General features: G+C 37.1%; 1 protein-coding gene across 6 annotated transcripts in view; it reads right to left on the bottom strand.

Annotated features, from left to right (window-relative positions):
* Window positions 1-26693, bottom strand: part of LOC103461982 (protein diaphanous homolog 3) — a 163170-nt gene that overhangs the window by 25415 nt on the left and 111062 nt on the right. For 5 of the 6 annotated variants that reach the window (XM_008404407.2, XM_008404411.2, XM_008404410.2 and 2 more), the window contains one exon: window positions 26379-26441. The exons of the other annotated variant lie outside the window; for it this stretch is intronic. In XM_008404407.2, coding sequence (XP_008402629.1) covers window positions 26379-26441 — 63 coding nt within the window. The remainder of the gene's footprint in view (window positions 1-26378; window positions 26442-26693) is intronic. 6 annotated transcript variants of the gene reach the window in all.

Genomic DNA, 26693 nt, shown 5'->3' with positions numbered 1-26693 from the left:
ACAGTATTTATTTCTGGGCAGAACTGGAATGCTTCACATATACATATGATAACATTGGTTTGGTGTACTAACAGCTGAACTGGGGATTTGCTGGATCTTGTGATAAACATGGTTATCATTGGAGGTGCACTTAGAGTTCATCTTGTCCTTCCATTCATTCATTATCTACACCCACTTATTCAAGCGGAGTTGCAGAGGAGCTGGTGCTCATCTCCAGTGGTCATTGAGCAAAAGGCAGGATAAACCCTGGACAGGTTGCCAGGCCATCACAGGGATACTCAAACAATCATGAATTTACAGAGTCATAAATATGAGCAATGTTGCTACTTTTCTGAAACTGTTGACTACAATATTTTTAATTGCAGTAAATGGATCATTTGCCTTGCTTTAACTGATAAATAAGATGAAATTTTTAAATAACAAGTCTCAGCATTTTGTGTTTACAAAACAAACAGTGCTCAATGTAATCTCTTGAAGGAGAGCATGTTATTTTTCTTTTAAATACAAAAAAAAATCTCTTTAGATTTGTCTAAGATGGGAAAACCACTCACATAAATATAGAAAATTTTGTGTCCATTTCTTTTCAGTCATTGTAAATCAAGTCTTTTCATTGACATATGATTGAGATGGAACGGCTCTGACCTTAAGGTAATCATTTGAGATGGGCTGATACAGACAGAGTCAGGTGAAGACATTTGAATGACAGGGGTAAAATGGTGGTTGACGGGCAACCAGTTAGGGGGTGGTTTCAACTGTCATTTCTGTCAAGATGGGAATAGGAGCAGGATGAAGGAAAACTCTGTGTGGGTGCGTGTGTGAATGGGAGACTTTGTGTATAAAAGAAGGAAAATATAGTAGGTAAGCAAGTCAACAAAACAAAACAAATGTAAAAAATTGGAAATGCAAAAGTGCCATATTAAACTACAGTCAACAATAGATTTGTTATGTAAATCATGTTTTTGTCACAGTGAAGTTAGTATTCTCTCAAATAATTCTTGTGTTTTTCAAAAGAAAAAAATAATAAATTGGCTGCATACTTTTTATTGTTATTTTGGAAATATTATAAGAACTTATCAAATTTATCAGAACGACAAACTCAAAATCTTGCAAGATTCCCTGATTTCAACAACATAAACTAAGTACCATAGGATTCTTCATGGTCTGACCAGTTTCTCAGTGTGGCTATATCAATGTCATCTAAACAAGTGGGGACTATTTTTAAATCAATTCAGCTGTACAACAGGAGGACATAGCAGAGCTCTGTTGAAAATGCCTTAATAAAAGGTCCTTACACCTGATCATAGTTATGTCAATAAAGCACCGCTCAGACTTTCACAAGGTTCTCGAAAGCGAGGCCATTTCAAAATATCCGCTAATGAAGCAATTTACTGCCATTCACAGAAACGTCTATTATTTGATTTGATAAATAATCATTTGTGGAGAACAGTAATTTCACTTCCTTGGTATTTTGCACCAAACACACATTCATCCACACACACAGTGGTAGCGGTAGCTCTTTGTCTGGACAGCAAGCTCTGTGCCAACTGTTTAATGAACATAGGCTGGCACACCAACAAGAGCAAACTCTGGCCCACACCAGTGTTTGACGATTAGCTACATCCCACAGGGATACACACATGGACCAACACACACTTTGAATCAATAGCCATATAAGAAACAGTATATGTTCAGTATACGGAGAGTTAATAATGGGCTTATTCCCAGCCCACAAAATACTTAAAAATGTATTTGTCTTTCTGGTTGTTCAGTTTTTTGCTTTACAACAAACCTTGCTCAACTTATTTCTTTTATGTCTTTATTACCATTTCCCCGTTACAGTAAGAGTCTTTAGGGAAAAAAAAGTATCTTCCTTTTCTGATCACAATGTTTTTACATGTTTCTGCCTGTGTGAACTATTTGTGTCTTCTCATTTTCCTGTCATTATTCTTTTGATGAGACAGGCGTTAGTCGAAGATGACAGTGAAACTAAGTTTCTTTTTTTTAGCTGACAATGTCTTTCTAAGTAGACATAAAAACAGGTAAAAGTCCAATCTAAGTCAGCTACGTAGACATCATACCAAGACGTTCTGATACTAAATTATATTTCAAAAGGACACAAGATTGGATCAAGCAAAATAAAATGCAACTCATTCATAGGAGTTCAAACCAGACATATCAATGCACTGTGAAAAAAGTCAAGATTTTTCTAATCTCTGTCAAATAATTTTTTTTCCCAGTTTTAGACCAGTTAACATTACCAAAATATTTCTAATTGAAAACTGGCAAACATGAATATTTCGTAATACGTTAATAAAGAAAAACTTTTTTTATACTTAGAATCTCAGGATTTAGGCTGAAAAAACCCCAAAAAACTTCAGGACAAAAGCAAAAGCCCATGTGCAATGGCATGACACAATGACACAATGTGTCTGAAGTCATTCAGGAGCGAAGAAGGACTTACTCAACGTAAAAAAAAGGTTGATTATAGTTTATAAACACACACAGTGGCAGACACCCTAATTTTTGGAACCATGTCATGTGGTCTGATTAAACTGACATAAAAATGCCCATTTATCCTGTCTACAAAAACGGGGAACCGTTCAGACCATTCCAAAAGTGGACTAAGTGGACTACGAGGGTGGCACTATCATGTAGTATTCCCACAGTTGGCACTGGTGCACGCCACAGAATACACGACCAAAAAAAAAAGGAACGGTATGGAAGTATACTGAAGCAGCCAGTGAGAAAAAAAATGTTATGCCACTTTTACTTAAAAGAAAACAGAACAGAAACAGAAAATTTATTTATTGTAACTTTTTAATATAATTTAAGTTTGAAAAGTTGGGTCAGGCCTCTCTTTTCTTTTCTGGCTAAGCCACTCATGCATTCATAGGTTACATCATTCTTTAGTCCTCCAGAAACACCTCAGAGATATTTTAAAATGTACACACAAACCGTTAAATATGTTAATACTTACTGATCTAATGGAGTTCAAAAGAACTAAAAACACACTTGGGAACCCAATCATTTCAACACAGTGGAAGAAATGTGCTTGCTATTGCATCAGTTTGCAAAGGTGGGAAAAAACTAGAAGCAATGTGTGTGCGTTAAGAATTTAGATGAATTGATAACCTGAGCAGTGTGACAGCAATTCCCATAACTACAGCTTTAATTCATCCTTTTCCATCATGCAATGTTCCCTAGTCATTTTGGAGCAATGTTCTGTGTGAATGATTTCACCCTTCAAAACAAAACAGAAAGGTACATCACATAAGCCTTTGATTGCGTTTCATATACAGGTAGGTAAATGATGAAATATCCTGCAAAATATCACAAATATGCTCCGGTTGGGTTTTCTTGATTGATGTTTCAACTCAACTGTGACTTGTTTATTTAAGACTAAGGAAGGCACCGTGTTACAAAGGAAACTTGGAGAGAAATAAACATAACCAATGAAAGCACAAATTAAGGCCACAAAGATATGGTATAAACAGATGATTAAGTGATGACGGACTGTCTGTGTTGCTAAAGTAAAGCAGCAGAATAATTTGAGAAACACCCCTCAGGTTCCTCGTATTTCATGCTTCTTTTCCTCCCACCACTGGCTAAGATTACAGCAGAACACAAAGGTCAAAAATGTTTGAGTTAAACAAAACATATTCTTATTGCGATTGCCGTCGGAAAAACAGAAAGATGTGTAGCAGTCTAGTCACTTATTAATCTTGTGGTTCTGCTTGCCTGTAAAAAAGTTCATGGAGAGGTTTACAGGGTTATGGATCCAAGGAGCTTCTCAAAGTGCTTGGTGTTCATTTCTTACTGCTGTTTGAAATCAAAAGCTTAATGGGGGTATAGGAACATTTCAATGACCTTTTTAGCTCCCCTCACCATCATCTGCAGGGCAGCTTGTGTGCCACATTGCAGCTGGAGTGTCATACTTAGATGCAGGATGTGAAGAAACCAAAAATGCTCCACTGCTTGACTCGAGTTGGTGACAGAGCCACTTCTGAACTGTTTTTTACAAATTAATCTATTTGGTTTTCCTCAACTGGAAAACCAAACAAGTTAATTTACTTTAGCTCTGTACTAAATAACATCAATGTGTACAACAGGAAGATACAATATAGTGAGCTTCAGTTGTTCCTGTGGAAATTACACTTTTTTTTAATATTCTAAAGTTCAAAAGCACAACAAATTCCCCAAAAGTATACCTGATTTGCTCTTAGTGCTGTACATGTTTTCTGGATTAAACATTTCTTTCTTTGGTCAGTTCTATACCAAGTACCAGTAGGGTGAGTTTGATTCTACAAGTCACATTTGTCTTATTTCATGGTCTGTTGATAACCAATGATGAATAATCCACTGATCTCAGGAATAATTGCCTTTTAACGCGCACCAACTGAACCCACATGTTACGGATCGTCATCTGAAAAAAGATGCAGAACAGAACAGCGCAACAAGTAGTTGTATTTTGACCTCTCAGAGCTTTGACAAAACTTGTAAACAAACTGCCTTCTTGCAGCTGCTGGTATCATGTTGGAAGCTGCTAACAATTAAACTTCCAACAGCACAGTCTAGAATAAGCTGAATGGCAATGTTAGTCAAGAGGTGGACAAATAGATTAAAGCTTGATACGTGCTGGCATATGTAGTACGCACGTCTTTCTCTTGTCACCACATTTCATGCCTTTGTGTCACAAAAAGAAGCAACGTATTCTAACCAGAAGAAGATTGTTATTCTTGGCACCCTGTTACTACTGCCTTGCTGTAGCAACATTGCATTGAAAGCATTAGTTGTCGAAAACAAAACATCTGCTTGCTTTTATTTTTTTTTTAAAGCTCCACAAGAACAAAATATGTACTTTAAAATTAAACACTATACAAGTTAGATTGTGTGGTTCAGACATTTTAAACGTTTGGTAGCGATGAGTCCTTTGCGACAATATCTAAAAAGGTAGAGTATTTTCAGTGACATAGTAATACCGATGATTTGCAAGGGAATTATGCACTTTATAATTATCAACACTTAATCAAAAGAGTGATACAGGGAAATAATAAGGCGATTTTCTCTGCCTCTTCATCCAAAATTTACAAAATATGCTTTTAATTTAATTTTCAGTTGTGTCTTAAATTACTGGAAATCAAAAGAAACGTTGTATTTTTTATTCTTTGTTAAATCTACGGATAAAAACTGAGAAGCTTATTTTAATATCTTAGATACACTGATTCCTTTTGGAACATAAAAGAGAAGTTCCTGGTACACTTTTGACAAATGTAGCAATATTTCATTTTTTGACATTATTCTGAGTGTATTTAATGAATCCCTTTGAGAGATTGTTATCCCTTCAGTTTTACTCAGTCTGTGCATGTTAACTGTGGTGGGGAAGTTATCATAAGTTAACATCTGCTGATCATGTTATGTTAAATGCTTGCGAACTCTCAACCAAAAGAACCCATCACTTTCTTTTGGTGAGAGCTGCATAGGAACCCCATGTTCTGGATCCCTTATCCTTGGTATAAAACCCAAGTGTTGACTCTACCTGGGAGAGCTTTTCATTCGGAACTTCTTCATTATTGATTGTCTTACAAGCTCTCAATATTGTGCAAAATGTACAAATAAACCAGATTGAGTGATTTCATCCAACTGTACTGGGAAATAAATTTTTTACACAACATTGCATGTTTGGAAAAAAGAAGGAAATCAGTAGATTTAAATGCAAGTTCTACCGCAGCTATTATTTCTTGTCTGAAACCCTTCTAAATTGTAATGGATGGCTTTTCCTGAGTTTAAAAGGAAAACCAATCAGCAGATGATGTAATTATTTGAAATACCAATGTGTATCAGTGCACGTAAGTGTGAATCAAATGACCAAAGAAAACACATACCTGCATGCAAATGACATATTCTCATGCTTCAAAACTAAATCAATGAAGAAACAGAATAAGTCACAATTAGATGGAGAGTGCTTACTTATTGAAATGTTGAAAAACAATAAACTTGAAGCAGCTAAGGCAACACATTAGCTGGAAGTGCAGCAAAGTGCACAATCAACCTTGGGAGAATCAGAATTTTAGAAGACAGATGAGAAGTCTAATGGGGGGGAATGTAAAAGGAGGCAGTAGCTAATGAATCTGCTTTTAGATAACATTCCTTACTGGGAGCTGAATAAATATCAAATTGAAAAAATGTGCATAGTCCACATGCGCAGAAGGTATCCAATGTGCTTGTGCAGGAAATTGTTCTTTTCAAGCCCTGTCCTGTTGCTTCTAAATTCATATTTGCATTACACAAATTTATTTTAAAAATGAATTAAATGTTGGGTCTCGAAGTGAAGTAGGACTTGTGTTCAAGAGATTTCCGAATTAGATTCCTAAGTAAACAATTGACATATTGTTTATATAGAGCTAAAACCAGAAGTTTACATACACTGGATAAATAGACAAACACCATTTTTTGCTCACTCTCTGAAGTTAAATTAGACCAAATGTCTGTCTTATGTCAGTCAGAATTTACAAAAATTTTTCTATTTACTAAATGCCACAATGAGAGAAATAGTATTTTAGAGATGTATTTATTAACGTTTTAATAATCAGTTTGGCCCTAATGACCATTACATTTAAGTTGGAAAAGAGGACGCTTATACGCCTGGGAACACAATCCCAACTGTGAAGCGTCAAAGTTTCCGCATCATGTTGTGGGACTTCTTTGGTGCAGGAGGAGCCAAAACTGACTCACACCAGTTCTGTCAGGAATGAATGAACCAGAACTCCAGCAAACTATTGGGAGAAACTTGTGGAAGGAAACCCAGAATGTTGGATATGAGTCAGAGTTCCAGGGCAATGCTAACAAAAACTAAGGAATGTAAACTTCTGATTTTGAAGATGTTAATAAGTGCATGTCTGCCTCTCACTCTTATTATTTTGGCATTTAGAATAATTTTAGCTTACCTAAAACAAGATAAGTTAGTCTGATTTAATTTTAGACAGTGAGGAAAAAAAAAGGTGCATCTTTTATTAGGTGTATGTACATTTCTAATTTTAACTGTATGATAAACTATTGCATCTACTAAAATTCAAATGTACATTGGAAAATATATTGTATACTGAGAAGTTTAGAAAGTGACTCAAAATGTCAATGCACTATCATAACAAACAAAAACAAAGGGCATGTGTAGCCTGAGGAAAGTTTTCTTGGCTACAAATGTAGTGCTGCGAATAAGGCAAGTCCAGTTCAATCCTAAATGTTACTACTTTTAAAAATGGCTCTGCAATAGGTATTACCAAATCACAACACAACTATGAAAAATCAAAAATCCAAAAATGCCCCATGGTAGATAATCAAAAGTTTTTATGTTGTACATAGGCAAACTGAGGTAAGTAACTGGAAGTATATGACATTAATCAATGAGAAAATGGGATCCACCCAAACTCCTAGAATTACTAAATGAAATTGTTTTAATATGTCAAAACATTTTAAGTTTATTTTTCTTCAGAGAAAATATACAATCCAAATTAGCAATATTCATTGCTCATACTGTCTGTGGTTAGTCATCTGTACACTAGCAATGAAAAAACACATTTGGCAGTTTTTCCCTGGTTTGTGTCAGTCTTTTTAATATTCCTATGCAAACTTTACTTCAGGTGAAAAAGACAAAAAGACCCCTGGTCCTTAGCTGGTTTTCTTCAACCTAATAAATCAGCTCTCGCCATGCAAACACATTTTGAATAAATGTGCAATTAACCGAGAAGTCCACATCATAAATTAACACCAGGGTAGAAATTAGGAAGGATGAAAAAAATATTAAATCACAATCTATAAAGGATATTTAATGAAATGACAGATAATTAGGGGTGGCATAAAGGTGGCTCCTTCTTCCAAATCCTCAAATAATCAACAGCCGATTTGCCATGCGTCACTGGCAACATGTTTATGTGACCAGCAGGACTGCACGTACACACTAGCATGAGCAAAAACAAAGGTCATCCGTGAAATCTGATTTTCAGGGCGGTTAAAATTTAGATGTGCTCATTCAACTTGACGCATTGTATGCTTTAAAATTAGGCACGCTTGTACTGCTCAGCAGGTGCAATTTTGGAATGAAGTCGTTGTTTGGCAACAAAGGACGGCGAAAAGGTGCTTCGTCTAATAATACTTTCACTTGTTCCTTACTTTCACTTGAGTTGTTAAGACATTCAAAAAGATAACAAAGAAATCAATTAGCTCAAACGATGTGACCCTAAACTGATTGGCTAAACACCTAATCCTATTTATAGGCCATTGATATCAGATTATGATTTAAAATTATTGTCTTTCAGTCAAGAAGCTTGTTTCTGATCGGAAATTACATTGATCTGCCACCAAAAAATTTAATTAAAAACTTATATTAAACAAATCTCCCAGTGGTATGACTTATTCTTGGCTTAAATTTAAATGTGACAACACTGTATTATTTAAATTGTTAATTTTAATTTTCAACACGTATTTACTAACCATTCTTTTCAACTACAGTTAATAACATGCACAAGTGTTACATCTGCTCTTATGCTCAAGTACAACAATTATAATGTATAATAGCAAGGCCTGTGTTACAATGTTGCCACATTTTTTTTTTCCTTTTCATGATTATCACCTTAAATATTCTTTTAGCAAGTCTTAATAAATAAGCATTTAGGAAAAATACTGCATAAGAAAGCACAAAACGGACAGCTTGTGTTGAATACAATGATGACAAGTTTCAGTAATAAAATGAGTGAAAACGAAGCAGAGCTTGATGAGTTTATTTTACCTTTAAATAAATCTAATTTATTCAAATTCAAAGCACTAGACCAGTGAAGGACAAAACAATGAAGAGGTTCAATGGATTCTCTCTACAGCTAAAATCCCTACTTACCATGATATTTAGCCTGCATAGGCCAAAAATACTTTTCAAAGTTTATAAACTTTAGATTGATATCATTTGCCCATATATACATAAAAAAAGATCAATTAGCAAAAGTCGCATTGTTACAAGTTCTGATAAAGGTACCTAAAAATAGATTTTAAATACACATTGTTTGCTCACAATAAAATATTGTAATTGTTTACATCCCACGAGACCACACTGGACTACCAAAATTATAATTTGATTCCAAGAGAAATATTGATATAAATTATTTTTCTTTTTGCATGATTTAAAAACTAGTTTGCAAGGTTTATTCACGAGCCAAACAGTGCGCTAATGTATTTGATAATGTAAATTGGCCTTGGTCTGGTCCGTTTCTTTCAGTCCCACGGATCTCAGCTTTTCCAACTTGGTGAACAAGTCATTTCGTAGTGTTGGTAGATGAGTAGACAGGGAATGATTGAAAAGTGAAGCTGCTTACCCGTGGCCCTACTTGACTTTGACAGGGACAAAGCAGCAGTCTGCTGTGCCTGTCACTGACATTTGTTATAAATCACTGCCAATTTCATCATTCAAAACCGACAGAGGGGGAAGGCGTGACAAAGAAGAAAGAAATAGACACCTGTCTCCCAACGCTGTTTATTCCATTAGTCCTCACTTTGAGCTCAGCTCTGGCACCCTTCCCCCCACTTTCATTGTAGTCTATTCTACACAACACTATTAGGAAAGCTGTGCAGACCCATACACTCTGGATAGTTTGACTCAGAGGAGCTAGGCTGTAACTTGTCTCAAAAAGCCAATTGATACAAAGTACAAAAAAACATATATGTTTGCTTTGCCTCTTGTGGCATCAAGCAGTTGGCAGACTTACATTTTATCTGGTCAGACTTTAGTTATCCGTCTCTAGGAATCAATTTGGCCACAACATAGAGAATGAAAGCTGCATTTTCTGGTATTTGGGCCGTCTGATCCTTTGATCCTCGGAAGTTAAGATTATGGGAAGGGAAGTGTATTTCTGCCAAATGAAACCAGTAGTGCATCAAGACTTGTATGTTTTGCTTTGTGTAGAAGTTGGTGTACAGAAAAATTACTGTAATTTCCTGACAATGTACTTTTACAATGTACAAATAGTGCTTTAGGAGTTCTCCAAGCAACAAGCCAGTCATTTAACTATGTCAAGATAACCATGACATGTCAGGTATTAGTTTCTCTTCATTTTCTTTTTACAAATAGCAATCACTGTTGTTGCAACAATATTGGTTGTAACCCTTTTGCAACTGTGAGTCGATAGACATCCTGTGTTGCATTCTTTTTTTTTTTTTTTATTTAGGCATCAGGTTATTAAATAAACTACCAGCAGAATAATTGCAAAGAAATGTGTCTTACTAGCTGTTGAAATCTACTCCATTTACTACATCTGAATTTATATTATTTTTAATACAAAAAAAATTATTTTGCTTGAAGTCTTGTCTAATTTTGACAAATGCTTATGTCTAAGCATTTTCAACTTTTTTCAATTGCATTTGCACAAAACAAAACACCTCCAGTTGGAATTGCACGATCAAATATTTTTTTTATTTAGAATTGCATGATCTTTGTTTAAAATTACACAAATCATTTTCCTTACTGGAAAAGACAGTATCCTGGATGCAGTAATTTGTAACATAAACGTAGATACAGGCTAGAAACATAAGAACATTTTTTGTGTTTTTATGTGTCTCTTAGTCTCAGGAAGTACAGCTATAAAAACCATCTGAAACTAAAAAAGGAGCAAAGTTTAGTTGGTTTGTATTTATTGTTTGTTGGTGTTTAAATCTTCAAAGAGAATCATTTAAGCCTACTAAAGTGGATGTCAACTTCTTTACCCTCTTTCATCTCCGTGCAAATGCTTCAGTCTTGGGAACTGGGACAAAACATAATGAGTGACATCAAATGAGAAGAAAGACTCCATAAGTAAGATCCAAACCAGTCAGCTCCAGAGCCAGAGTGACCTGTCAATGCGTGATGTTGTATTTGCACATGAAAAGCACAGCGGTTTAACGTTAAGTGTTTCATTTTTGATTCCACTACACAGAAAGCAGAGGATCAAAGATTTTCCACCGTCCCTCATCTATTTTCGTGCTCATCATTTTCTCCTTCTAACACCTGAGATGCATAATCACCCATTAAAAGGAAGATAAGTGCTACATTTTGTCATCCGTTTCCTAGTAAGGTGATTTTTTTAGAATATGCCACTGCTGAGTGACGTGTTGGGGGGGGGGGCAAGCCATTACGGTATTTAAATGTAAAATGACAACCCCCCCCCCCAAAAAAAAAAAAAAAAAAAAAAATTAATAGAGTTATTATATATCAATTTGGGAAGAAACAGTCTTATGGTACTTCATATTTTTCAAAAGCCTCAACAGACGGACAACTCTTTGCATGTTTTATGAAATGATATGGGACCTTTTCTTCTGCCTTTCTCTCATATGTGGGAGAGTCACATAATCACTCAGCTCCCTGGTACGTCATTTCTTCTCCGCTGGAGCCCAAACACTTTCTTTTGTCTAGTTCAGACTCAACTTGCTGTACAGACTGGTAGTCACTGGTAGTCTGTGTCATCTCTCTAAAATCGCCCCTTGTGGGTAAGTCTCATTCATTAACCCTCTCACACTTCTGAGCCAGAGTTAGAGGGTCAGTCTTACGCCTTGTCTGGTACTACAAGAACAGCAAAGGCCGACTTTATCCAGGGACCACTACAGCTGTGTCAGTGTATACTTGTGTGTTTGGAAAGAACAAATACAGGTTATTTTCTTAAGGCTTCTAGAAGTAGTGTCACACAAAACATAAAGCTGAAAAGCTGAGCTTGCTTCCAAGGATTTTCTAAATACCGTGTCTCTTAGGTCTGTGTTCCTGAAAGATTTTTTTTTTTATGTCCCATCTTTCAAACAGCATACATGCAGTCTAGAAATGAATGCAGATCAACCTCATTTTTCCAAGAACAGTACAAGCAGCATAAAAAAAATCAATATTTTACTTAATCATCATATTTATTTAGTAATCATTACATAAATTTCAAAGAGCATGTTGAATTGGTTTTAACAGCAGGTTCTAATGGTCATGTTAGATAAATCTAGTAAATACTATGTTTTTTACTGGCAAAGAAAAAAAAATTAGGTTGTTAGAAAAACCTAAGAAATGTACAATTATATTTAAGAATCGATCGTTGAAGGTTTTGCAAAGACAAACTCATAACCTGGTCAAATTGCTGTGCGATGTCTTTTAGTTACGTGGGGACATTAACTTCTTTAAAAAGTCAGTGATGATCACACATCGCCCATTCAGTTATCTGAATCAGAACTACAATGTAATGTAATCTCCAGTTATGCCAGATTGCAACAGATTTTCAATCATGTCAAATATCTGTGGCATGAGTGTCGCCTGTTGGAGATCACATCTATTATGCACAAATGTCCCATTGCTACTGAATTATTATGCACCATTTCAACAATTACTTAAAAAAAGGGTGATTTAATATGAAATTATACCTTGAAGACACTATATGTACTAATGAAAATCAATTTACTGCAGCATGGGCAGGGGTCTTGACCTTGATTTAGGAGGGGGAAAAATATTTGACTAATTGGAAAACACTAATAGACAGGAGCTACTACTGCAGTTGTAATCCTTACCAATCCTCACATTTTATTCAATGTTTTTATTTTAAATGTTGTCAAGTGGGCTTAGTGGGGATGAAGTGAGACAAGGATAAATAAGCAAATCTGTGCAAAAATAGAGAAAATGCTGCCTTCACATGAAAATAAAATGTAGTACTATAAAAATCTCTTTCTTCAGGAAAGGGAAATCTCCGTATTACATGAAACGTTGTGGAGGTGTACAAGACGACCAGGTTTCAACATGCCAATCCAGGACATCTGCAAAACATTATCGTTACACATTGCCATTTCTACTGATCATATAGTTCCAAATGTATATTAATAATGTATTTATTAATTTGAGGCTTTGCAATGTAAACATATCGAGACTTCCAGTGAACTTTTTCCCTTGAAACTTTTTCAGCACGTCACTGCCTGTTACCTTAACGCGACATCATTGGAGTTCTAAACATGACAAGGTAAATAAAAACCCAGCAGGTTCAACCTGTGCTCCTTCTGTCCTCCAGGACATCAAAAAGGAGAGGTCAGAGCCAGGCCTTTAGTGAGGACCTCTGCTCGTCCTCCAGCACCATGCAGCCTACACAGGGCACACACACAAACCCTCTTCAAACAGCAAGCAGGAAAGAGCCTGCTTGAAATTCCTGACAGCAGTGACTAAACCACTCTTAGCAGCCTGCCTCAGCAACCAGTCAGCAACCGTGGAAACAACAGCTAATAGGAGAAAACCGCAAGAGCCCTGTTTAAGGGATGGTAGCTACTCCATACATGTGATAGGGTGCAGTGTTGATATTTGTTTTATAGTTTCACTTAAAACACATGCACATAAACTATAAGAATTATTCTAATCCAGTGTCAAGACAGTGCACAGCCTGTATGCGTGTGCTTGTAAGCAGTAAGAAAGAAAGAAATGTTTAATTTTACCAAGTACTAAGCCATGCAGAATCACTTAACATGCGATGCAAAGATTCCCTAGCATTAGTCTCAGACATGTACTTGACATGTAAACTGTTATCCGCACTTTTGTTCACCTCACAGGAAATTAATTAAATAGGTTCAAATAATTTTGCCTTCAGTACTAAGTTTACTTAGAAAACATGCAGTTATTTCAGATTTGATCGCTAAGCCAATGAGTTGGATGCCAGGTGAAGTAGAACTGGTTCACATTGGTTCCGTTCAAATCAGTGAAAAGCTGTCAGAAATTTCAGGGGAACAGAGTTAATATCTAGAAGGCAATGTTAGATTGCCATTTATGTTTTGCTTCATGAGAAGGGTTGGCACTAATTGCCATCAAAGATTGAACCAAAAGTCCTTGAGTTTCTATTGTTGGATAATTTACCTAAACTCATACTACAAGGGAAATATTTAAAGGTGCTAAAACAGTTGTTTCCTCTGCAGGTGAGTGAAATGCATAATAAACTCATATTAAACTCATGCTACATGTCAGTTTAATATTGATTCAAATGTGTAGTAAAAATGAGCAGAGTAGTATTTAGTAAATTTTCAGAGTTTTAAAAATAATAATACAAACATACAGGATTAGCGCCTTTGCAATCAAATAAATTTTACCTTAAACCATTCAGAACCAGTCCAGAACCATTCCAAAAATTAGTTAGGAACATTTTCTGGAACATGACAAGCTCTACTTCAGCAGGTATGTGGAACATGCACTCATAGCAAAACTGAATTATTCCTATGATCGGTTAATTATTTATGATTTTTCATCAGTTTGTCAATCAAAAGGAAAAGGGGAAATGTTCTTATCTAACATTATTGGTGGGCTGCAATCAGACACCAGACATCAAATCTCAGCTTCTGAAAAAGGATTAGCTCTGCTGAGGCCATATCCAGTATAGCTTAAAATTTAAAAATGAACAAGTAAAGTAGTTATATCCTCTTGTCCATAATAATTCAGTAACACATGACATTCCAGGCTTTTCTTTTCTGACAACATTCTTAAACTACAAAAAAAAATATTTTGGTTAAAAGAGAGAAAAATAAGCTAATGGGCTCTCAGAGATGTAAAGTGTAAAAAAATGCAAGATCGAGTCCTAATAAATTATATTTTTAACCTTTATTCTTTCTCTGTAGTTGACAAAGCAAATGAATATGCTATTCAATTTCATCAAGTCGTCTTTGAAAGATGAAGGTCAGAATATAATTACACTGTCATCTTTTAACTATAATGTTAATATTTCAGAATGTTTTAGTTTATATTTGCTCTGCGAGAGACTAGATAGAATGTGTGTCCAGGGAATATGAACTAAATCACAAAACTTTATGACCTACAGGAGTAAGGAGAACAAAGTTTCTCTTGCACAATTTATATGCAAAATCAAAATGTAAAATTAAACTGCAATAAAAGTCTTAACTTTTGACTTATGATTAGGAATTCAAGAGGCTGAGGTTACAAAAATGAATAAACATCTAAACCCTGAGTAACCATGTATCATGTGGTATGTAAAGGGATTGCATTGAAAAATTGACAATGCACCCAAATAAGATGCAAGTGTGTGTTTTCATTTGTATCATTGCAGAAAATCTCAATGACTTTGCCGTGGCAGCATTTAGAAGCTGTCTGTGTGTGTGCAGCAGTCCCAGACAAAGGAAAAGGGGAAATTCAAAGTGAGAATAATGAGGCACACAAAAGACTAAAGCTAATGCAGTAAAATATGTCAACACCCCTGCTCCACATGTTTTGCTTTTACCAGAAAATTAAGGGAAACAAGCAATATTCTGTTCAATTGTGAATTTATATCAAAGCAAAAGCTAAATATAATTTGGTCTGGTTGGGGATGGTCCTGCTTATTTAATAGAATGAGTGTGTGTGCCACCTAGGTTTGAGAACCTAGGTGGCACACACACCTAGGTTGTGTGCCACCTAGGTGTGCTTACACTTATAGTGCACTATAAGTGCACTATAAGTGTAAAGTGCACTTATAGTCTCTTTTCTTCCCCGTTGACTCTGCAATTACCATTCAAACTAGCCACACTAAATATCTCCCCATTTAGAAAAAATAAATCAAGTGTGTACACAAATCAAGTTTAGTCTTATACATAAAAGAGTGAAAAGCAAAACAATTACATCCAATGGATATAATTTTGATTTTATTATATGTATTTGCATTGGTTAAATAATTTCAAAAGAGCCATTATAAAACCCCAACGCATCCTGAGGCATCCCTAGACTTTGCTGATGAAACTTTCAAAACTGTTTTTGTTCCATTTTTAACTAGTTTTCTTCCTATAGGGTTCCTATTAGATTAATTAAAGACAATAATATTGCAAATATTGACAACTTTTATTTCATTTGGAGCACTGAATGAAAAATAATTAATTTGAAGTTGGAAGAGAATAATGAAGCATCAGAAACAATGTTTTCAGAGCAATGCCACCAAATACGTTAAACTCAGAAACGTTTTGAAATCATTCAGCTGAATGCTACAGCTCTTCAGTGTCAACACCAATTACTTGAACCTCAAACTGAACAGTACAAATGGGTCGAACTGTTATTTATGAATATATATATATATCAAAGTTATTCCATATGTTCCCCTTTATTTTCCAAAATGGTTTTTCCAAGGTTTCTTTTCAGGCTTCAGCCAGTCAATATAAAATACACCTAATTGCTTCACAGAATATATAAAAGCCATTTTGCTAAGTTCCATTGTTAAATCTAGAAAATCTTTACATCACCGTCACATGACGTCTCAAAAACAGAAATGTGGAGACAGAGGAAAATACCAGCCTGCAAAGGACTGAAGCAATAACTTTCTAAAGTAATCTTTCTACCCATGCCCTTTACATGTCAGCAGCCAGTTCCTTTTCCTTTGCTTCTCTGTCCAGTACCTGCTTTATTGTGATGCTAAGCAGTAGGTTTTGACATTCAGAAGGGCCCTGCCAAAGGACAGACCAGTGGATGCAGTACAGAAGAGAAAGCCTTAATGGGTTCAACTGGAATGGAAAGCATGTGCTAGTCTCCACAGGCTGCAGGAGAGAGAAATGTCAAGTATGGCTATTACAGAAAAGGCAGCAGCTCACCTGAATGAAAAACAGTCTCACACCACGCACATCCACAAGCTACAACTCCACACATTAATGTCCTGACAGATAAATTAACCCATTCACACCCAGGTGCTACTGACTAAATAATGTCACATACATATTAGCAGGTACACAAAAACAAGGCAACCCTGTTGCAAGCATATTGAACTGAAACACATTTAAACAAAGTAAATGCATCAAAAACATTCCAAAACACTTGGTTTGAAAGAGGTGTTTTTCCATAAAAAAAAGAGCTGTGAAAAGGTATTTGCCCTATTTTAGATTTTATCTGTTTGTTACGCTGTTAAATTTCAAAGACAAAGACAACAAGGGCAAAAAGAAAAAAAAAATACAAAATCTGTCTCCAAGGTGTGAAAATCCCTATAGCCTTAAGTGAAAAATGGAATTGCTTCTTTGTTAAGTAGTGAATTAACTACGGCTAAACACATTATGTAAAGGCTGAGTTCAACTTCACATGACACCAATACCTAATTATGACCTGATCTACAGAATCTGCGATAAAACCAGACTAACAACAATAAGTCAGCTAATACATCCAAACAACAACAACAAAAAATACATAATCATTCAATCTAAAAACATTTAAGAACAGATGAGCAACACGAGATGTGTTTCCAGTGCAAGAACCTTTTCAGAAATTGTCTGGGATTGTGCTTCTCCCCGCTGCTTTACAATGCAGGAACCAAGACGGAAAAAAAAAAAAAACAGCACAGGAATGTGCTCAGAAAACAGCCTTTGTAGGAAGGATTTTTTTGGGATGGACTTTGAACTAGAGGTGGTGATTTGTAAAGCGCAGATGTCAAACATTTCTCCCTGCTGAATATGCCCAGACTGACAACCTTTCCAGGGTGCACTGTGAAAATGCATCGATCCCCCATGACCCCGCAAGGAAAATTGAGTATAGACAATAGAAAAATGGATGAATAGCTCAGAATTTTATTTCAGTCATCTCCCAGTTTTTACTTCTCCGTAACTATCCTAGTGAAAATATCCAATTAAAGGAAGCATGTACTTCCTCTTTCTGAGTTTCTACCGAGATGGAGGAAGAGTCATGACCTCACCAATGTCTGTTTAAGAGACCAGTAAGTTAGAATATTTTATGCCCTGAGATACAGATAAAAGCAATCGCAAATGCCCAGGATTTTTGATCGCTCACAGATTTTAAGTTTGAATAAAGCAGACGCACTTCTGCAGCTGCTTCAGCATGTGAATGCAGTTATAGTTCCTATGAGACAACTCCTTGGCTCCAGTTAAGAAAAATCTGTGGCTCATCACAAACCTTTTCTCAAGTAAAACCTTTTTTAATCACGTTTCGGAGTTTAAAAGCTATGAAATGATTATAAACATCTTTTTTTTGGAAGTTTTAAAGGGGCATTATAGGTAAAATCTACTTTTTTGAGCTTTGCATCATGTTACATCCTCAGCAAAAGCATGCCTGGAGTGTTGCCTTGATTCTTTCGTGCATGGTTCAGAAGTCCTTTAGTCTCCCATTGTATCGTTTTCAACGATGCAACAAGAATCTGATAAACAGATCACAATGTCTGTAAAGACCACATGAATGAAAAACAGGTCTATTCTCCCAGTTAGTGAGATCTTTCAGTCATCATCCTGACCAGACACGCCACCAGCACAAAGGACACAGACCGTTTCTGCAGTGTATTAAATGATTTAAAGCTTTTTTGGATAAGGCTGAAAATAATCTGATTATTTTACATTACTTTGATTTAAAGGTAAAACTTAGATGGTGCAAAAACTGTAATATAAAGTGTTCAGATATCAGCAGAAATCTCAGAGCATTGCTTCAGAGGATCACTTCAACTTGTTTTGCTAATTTGCACCCCTGAGGAATCTAATCAAAGCTAGTGCCAGACTAATGAAGCTCTTTAGCCCAGAGGCCAGAAGCGCATACATGGCCCTGTCCTTCAAGGCTCAGTGTGTGTGTGCGTGAGTGTGTGTATGCGTGCACAAGTACCAGTCTGTGCACGTAGCTGTACACAGTCAAATGTGTGAACGAGGGAGCGCATGGACATAAAGGGGTGGCATCGCTGCAAATCAGGAAAGCCAAAACCGCACTCTCTGAGAGAATCTTGCATCAAACAGATCTTGCTGCCTAAGGGCTGGCCTCCTCGTTCTGTCGGCGTTCAATTTCCCGTTGCTGCACTAAGAGCTTCTGCCTCAGTGAAGAGACACTCGGCTGTTGGAGTGGCAGCAGAAATGACTGCCAGAGAGAGCGACGCAGAAATGAGGCAGTTTGGAGGAACGTGATCATCAGCACAGTCTGAAGTAGTCCAGAGAATCAACTGCAGACGGAGCCTTGATAACTGTTTCTACTTCTGTGTGAAAATGGTGCTCTAGACACAGCTCGCTAAATAAATTATTGAGGGAAGGTAAATCCAATTTTCAATCACACTTTACCTTTTTTGTTTTTTTTTAATTACCCTTGATGAAATTGTGCCTGTGCTTTTATTCTTTTAAGTTACAACAGTTGAGTAGAAACAATCATATCACATGAAAACAGAGAAGCGTGTATTTCCGCCAAGGTCCACATTTTAACCATTTAAGACTGCAGTCTGAAGAACAATAACAGAGAACTGGTTTTCTCAGAATCCAAACAAATAAAAGAAATGTCGTATTTGATAGAAAAAAATGTTTACTTAGCATTTCAGAATCTTACCAAAGGTCTGACCAGAGACCTGCCAGCTCTCCTTAGAGTGAGCCAAGATGTAAAGGTATGATAATGCTCTCTTCCCGCCCAAAACAACATAAGTTCATATAATTATCTCCCTCGTTACTTCTCTCCCTGATGGCTATGTGACATAGCTGCTGGCACTAGCAAATGTGGGAGGACCAAAAATGTGTGTGTGGCTGGAGCGATAAGACTGCTGTAAAATTTAATTAGCACAAAGCCATGGTGAAAATGACTTCATTTCTCACCGCATTATTAACTAGAGCACTGCATAAGAGCCTAGTCTCAATCAGTGTAAATAACAGGTCTCTGTGAAAGAGGAATACAGAAAGCGAGAGAGAGAAAGGAAGGAAAAAAAAAAATCAGAATCGTGGAAAACTTCTAAAAAATATAGGTGATAAAAAGTTGGGCACGAAACAGATGTGTGATTTAACATAATAAATCGCGTTCGCTTTTCTGCATGTCTTCATGCGGCACATAGTTTTATCATTGCATTTAGAAAATAAGAAAGAATGTGAGGGGATATCAGAAGTGTGCTGAATAGAAATCCCACATTAGCAGCTTCACCTGCGACTCGGGGCCTGAGCTGGTGTGAATGGACTGATTAGGGTCCTTGGCTCAACATGCTGAACACCACTTTCTATTTCACGACTCGCAGCCCTTATTACAGCCAGGCTTCCTCATAATCCAGCTAAAAGTGGATATCTGAGGAGCCTGATCGGCTTAGGACTCAGGCTAAAAACGCACGACGTACAGCACAGAGAGAGGGACCAGAGTGCTGAAGTGTTTGCCATCATCTGTTTTTTTTTTTTAAGGGTGGTAAATGGATGGTGATTTCTGCACACATGTGTGTCAACTCTGCTCTCCTTTACACTAAACTCTTCAACAAGTCAACGGAATATGAGAATATATAGCATACTAATTCACTTTCTCATTTTCTACCATTGGGAAAGCTGAACAATTAACTCAGGTAACACATACAAAGGGTTATGCTGATATGATTATTATTAACACAGCTTCATGTTGGCAGAAAGGTTCCATATATGCATCAAAAAACACTTCTGAAAGTTAGAGACAAATTGCACATCAGCCAAGCAAGTAAAAAGGTATTTTTCAATACACGCGCCTTTGATTTTAAAAGCAGCAAAAGAGGCAAAACACCATTACGATCACGTCAAGAATGATGTGGGAAATGGAAAACCATAATCCAAATCACACACGACATATGCTGTCCTTTCAGATACACTATATATGAACCAATTTAGCTGTTGTAAATTAAGCGAATGGCTTTAAAGGTAATAGAGGAGGGCCTGTGTGTGTGTGTGGATGGTGGTAGATTACTTAACATAAATCCACAGAGCCAATAGACCAGACTGTAGTATAATGTGCCATGTCCAAATGTATCTGTGTCACCATGCAGCAAGAGAGTTTACATCAAAACCAAAATAAAAAAGTTAGACAAATCTTTCAGTTTAGCTTTTTTACAGCCTTCAATTATTATTCCATAAGTCACACAGCACAGGCTAGATCTAATTACACAAGCCACTTTGTTAAGGTGCCCTCTTGCACCATCTGTTCACTGTATGTGTGCACAGGCTCAAACCAGCACACACCAACTGTAGCCTTTCAAATGGACAGACAGAGACAAAGGCATGTCAAAGTACATTTGGCCATCTGCATGTACCTTTGAGTACAAGAGAAATTAAACATCTAAAGCAGCATTCAACAGTGCTGATTCTGTGACTCAGAGTGGCCAGATGACTCTTTACATCAGTACAGAGAGGTGGACACGTGTCCAAGGCAAAAACGCAGATATTGCTTTGACCCAGAAATCAGCCTGTGACATTCTCTCCTCACAGGTTTAAAAATAGAGATGTTTCAGTTAGGGGGAAGCAATATGAATGTAAAAGTTCACCATTTGTTGCAATAATGATAAAAGTGATGATAAAAAGTGTTTAAAAATCCACTGCTCTAGTTTTTGGCGAATGATTATGAGGCTGTAGCTGCTTGTCACTAGAGTGAAAATCATACAATCACAAATACTGCTGTACAAAACAAGCAAACAAAAACAAAACTATAAAAAACAACAACACAGAATTTTCACAATTTTAACCAGAATATTTTTTTCCATCATAAAAAAAATATTTTATGATAATGATAAGCAATAACAGTCCACATCTTGTTCAGATCAGCAGGTCATAAAAGTAAAAGGATATTTTTTTCTTGATTAGGCTCTTTTGGTAATAAGCATGAAATGTTGCAAAAAAAAAAAGTGTAATAACACATCAACAAGCAACATATACTTCATAGAATTTAATTTAAAAAAAAAACCCAATAAGATTTAAGGACATGATTCACAAATAGGGATAATCTTGAAATTCCTTCCGTTCTGATTAGATTCAAAACCAATTTCTGTATCAAACAACTTGCAGCACATTTTTCCCATTCTTATTCATCATGGCCCTTTCAGCTCTGTCACTCTGACATGTCTGTGTCACATTTAAATCCTGTCGGAAGATGGACTGCCTTAGGCAAACAACACTACATAATATACAACTTGATGACCAGGAAAGTCAGAGGGCCACAGAATTATTTAACATGATGGAAAATTAATCATGAGTTTTGCAGCTGTCGGGCTCCACACATGCAACACTGTTGTAAAATTTACAAAACTGCTACTTGAATATGGCAGCAATGACACAAAAGGAGAATTACTCAATCTCATGCAACACTATGCGAACGCTCTGTCTGCACCGATAAAGAATCACTGACCTTACGATTCTAAATGTCTGGAACTTGAAGATAAATTGATGATTTGACCTATACTGTCTGGCTAGGTCAGCCAAAATAGCCAACAACTTTGGGACACTTACACAGCATTTAAATTATACATTTAATTTTGTAAAAAAGAATAAAATAAATAATAATAATACATTTAAAAAGATACAAAAAAACAAACACTGAGGCAGTGAGATTGTGCAAAAACAATGCACCTCATCATGAAATAATTAAAAATCTAGTTCCAGGACACTTATCCCAGAACACCAAACCATTCAAACTGGAAGCACATCAAAAGTGACACATACTTCAAAGATGCTACGGAACTTAATGTTCTACAGAACCCCACTCATTTGCTTACAATTATAACAGTGGGTCGTCCATCATGCCATACACTCACATAGGCAACAAGATGAAAAGCATAGCTTTCTTTAAAAAAAACAAACAAACAAATAAAAAACCGCATAAGTTAAAATCAGAATTAGAAGGTCAGGCATCACAGCAAGCCAGAAATCAGTTTTGGTCACAAAAAGGCTGATTGTGCATCTACTTTAACCACGGCTTAAATAGCTATTTTCTATGAATATATGCAAAAGTTTAAACATTTATGTGAGAAAGTGAACACTGACAACAGAAGCTGCCTGGCAATAATCTGTCACTGTAATGAAAAGCGCACATGCGGCATGTGATGTGTGAATGATATATTGTGACTAAATGCAGATAAATCAGCAGCTTCTCCAGTTACACTTTTGAAACCATGATGTCTTGCATCAATTGAAATAGATCAATGTAGGCGAGAGTCTCTCCTCCTCTTTTTTTTTTTTTTGTTTCGAGCTCACTGAAACAATTTAATAACCCTGCTCCTTTTCTGCTTATGTCATGTCTGGGGGAAAGTAGCAAGGCAAGGGAGCCGATGAAGTGAAGTCGAGGCAAAGTCAAAAAGTAAAGACTAGACTTGGGAACTTTGGAGGAAAGCTATCTTATGTAATAGACAATGATATGGAGAGACAAGGATGTGAAGGAAGAATGAAAAAGCGCAAACACATTCTTCAGGATACGGTTAGCCCACAGTGGATTCCACATATCACAGTCTATAAGAGGCCAAATCAAATAGGAAAGTATCTAACAGCATTCCTCTGGAGCTTCGGCATCTCACTTCTAGTGTTTCACATGTGAAAGAGGAGAACACACAGAGCTGCAAAGAAACAGATTCCCTTTACTTAATTCTACTTTTTATGACTTTCAGTTCAACTTCACATTCCTTCCAGATTCATCCTAATAATGTTCTGCAGCACATCTCCTTAAAGAGACTGCAGGTTGAGGCAAAATTACTCTTATTATTCCTTTTTCAAGTATTATTTGCATCTACACCAAAGCCATTTAGTCCTCCATCAAATACAAACCTGAGAAAACCAAAGTGGTGACGTTGTATATTACATAAATTCAGTAAAAAGGGTTATAAAGTTGACTCTGCAGAGATATTGTGAGAAAAAAATGACAAAAACTAAAGATTTGCTTTTATGCTAAAGATATTAATGCTTTCAGCTGCAAGTAGGGAAAAATAACTTGTCTATTTGGTGACAGGATTTGCGGACTTTGTGAAATGACCTTTACATCAATTTCAAGCTCAGTTCAGAGTTAGACCACATACAATAATTGATAGGTCAGGTGTCACTAAAGACATTTAAGGTAATTGGTCTTAAGCAAAGAAGTGTACCTGACCTTACTCATCATAAAAGATCAGTCTAGGGCAAAATTATTACAACCAGCACATGCTCTTACCAGTCCTCTGACTTCCTCTGTTTAAAGAGTCGTGGAAGCTCTTCCTCTCTGTCAAACACAACAGGGGGGGTAAAAAGGTGTAGTTGTTTGATTCCCTCCCACATGGACACGCTTTCATGCAGCTTGGGAAACAGAAAGGTTGTGACAGGACATTCCAGGTGGGGGCTGAAGAGATGTTTTCAAAAGGAGACAGTTAAAAACCGTCGCCTTCTTTATAGATTCAATAAAGGATCTTACACCTGTGTGGCAAACCACCATCGATCCATCATTCTGTGGAACCCGATCCAATTTAGAGAGCTCAGGAGCCACAGAGCCCCACAGCCTTATCCTAAACCAGGCCACAGGCAGCCCAAAGCCTGCTTACCTTCATCCCCTAAAGTCAGCAGGTGTGTCCGTGCGCCTCTATGGCTGTTTGTGTTTGTATGTGTGTGCTTAAGGAGACACCTTTGCTGCTGGCTCAAGCCAAAGTGAGCTGACCTGCTGTAAGGGTGGGTCTGGAGGCGAGACAAGAGAAAAGAAAGAGGCTGAGAAAGAAACTGAGGAATAGAAGACAAGCCAGGCCAGGCAAGAGATTATGATAACTTATTAAAAAAATAAAATAAAATTATTTTAATGCTGTAAAGAGTGGCCTTTTGTAATCCTTGAGTTACTTAACCAAATCTTTCCCTTCATTCATGGCCAGTTCTCCTGATTTAGATGTTTAATTCTCCTCCCTGCTTCCCTGGAGTGCAGCAAAACCCAAAGCTCTTTTATTAAAGGGTATTTAAAATATCTAGGCTGGGTGGTATGAAAGTGAAAAAACCTGCGCCTCTGACTAAACGTCATCACCTCCCAAATAAACAAAGAGGGTCATAAGGCTTTCACTCACTCCAGCGACTAAACCCAGGGCAATTAAGGCCTGAATCTCTGTAGGAGGAGAGAGAAAGGAAACGGGACGAGGGAGGGGGTCCGTGGCAAGGCAGCAGCAGCAGCAGCAGCAGCAGCGGAGAGGCTCCATACCAATAACAGGCAATTATGTATGGGTAGGGCCATTGCCTGGCCATGAGAGTATAGAAGAAGACAGCAGGGATATGGGATGGTAGGGAAATGAGGAGGAGTGTTATTTAGGAGGCAGATGGCAGAGAGGGGGAAATTAAGATGAATGGGCACTGAGAGGACTGAGCTGGTGCTGGGGCTGGGCAGAGAAAAGTAATTAGCTGTGGTTGCTTTGGGAGGCTGGCAGTGAGTATGATGCCTGCAGTGACAAGCAAAAGCCTTGAGCTTTATTAGACAACAAGGATGTGTCTGAAGCTGCCAGCAGGGGGCAGTTGGGTCAGCAACCTTTTAGTACCTTCTTACCTTGCCACCACACTATGGGGTCTTCTCACAGCATGGACTCTGAACAGGGTCACTGTTTTTAGTAGGCACTGTATTTTTTACTCTAATCTCCTCTTAATAAAACATATTTCTAGCTCGTTCCCTGTTATAGTCCCTCTCTCACTTGCGCACACACATCCTCGCAAGACCAAGTCCAGTCTGTTTCGCCCACACAACTGCACAATCTCACCCTTAAAATCTGGCCTTCTGCATCTTCCTCACACCATCTCTACTGTTACAGATCCATCTATCCGTCACTTTCCTCCCACCCCACATATATCCTTCCCCTGTGTCCCTTTCCAATCTAATTTCAGATATACTCTAGCAGAACAACAGAGCAACACCCTTTATCACACCCATCAATGATGTGGGCGGATTGTGCGCAAATAATTTTATTCATTCGTGCTTACGCCAAGCCCACTGGGATTCCAATTACAACTAATAAGATGTAATAAGAGTAACAAGATCATTCTTTAAATACCTTAGTGGATGATCCCTTTAGAAAAGAAGGCTGAAAAAACACATGAAACAATATCTGTTCACAACTATGATTATTATACAAGGATTTCATGGAAAATAATGATATCTACAACCAAATAAAGATGGACGCTCATACACTCGCTTAGAAATGAAGCCTCTAAATATGAGTGTATGATTTTAGCTATGTTTTCTCTCCTGAATAGTTTCCACCTAATTTATGTCACAATCTTTCTTCGGTTTTGAAAACAAAGCTGTACAGAAGTCAGCACACACACGCACGAAAAAGAAATTCAAGACAAAAAATATCCAATTTAAATAATGCCAAAGATTAAATGTGCATTCAAAGACCAAAGAATTTACTCAAAGCACCACGTTCAAGAGAAAGTTCAGAGCAGCCCACACACGACTCTCAATGCCACCACTATCTCTCTCAGTTTGCACGCTCCACCAACTCACTCAGGCCGATTTTCTTTTAAATGCTTGAAAGATGTACGCAAGGTAAAAGAAAAAAAACAAAAAAAAAAACGAAAGATGTGAAGCACAAGATAAGCAAGGCATATCTACGGCAGGACAAATTTGCATTGTGACACGTGCAAGACTTGCTTAAATGCAGATTCGCGATGGCAGATGAAGAAGAAAGCTGAGAATGCTCAGAGCTTTGAAAGTGTTCTTTTGACAAATGTTTTTTTTTTTTTTTTACCATAGTTAACGGGTCTGAGAACCTGGCGGAAGGAGCTGGGGCTGATCGTCTGCTGGTAGTTATCTGTAGAGAGTGCAGTGGACAAATAATGGACTAAGCATACAGCATAGCACAGCAGTTTCATTTTTTGCAACAAACCCGGTGGTAAAAGACACTTTCCACAGCTCAATATTGGAATATTTGCTCACAAGAAAAGCAACGTCTCAGGGTTCATCCAGGGTTTCCCCCAGTGTATTATAAGCCTGGCGGCCCGCCATGCTTTACTAGCATGGCGGTAGAGCAAGCGTTGCTCGTTTACGTTTCTAGGAAGAAAAA

Source organism: Poecilia reticulata, linkage group LG3, assembly GCF_000633615.1.
Source record: "Poecilia reticulata strain Guanapo linkage group LG3, Guppy_female_1.0+MT, whole genome shotgun sequence".
NCBI lineage: Eukaryota > Metazoa > Chordata > Actinopteri > Cyprinodontiformes > Poeciliidae > Poecilia > Poecilia reticulata.
This window is presented reverse-complemented; position numbering and strand designations above follow the sequence as displayed.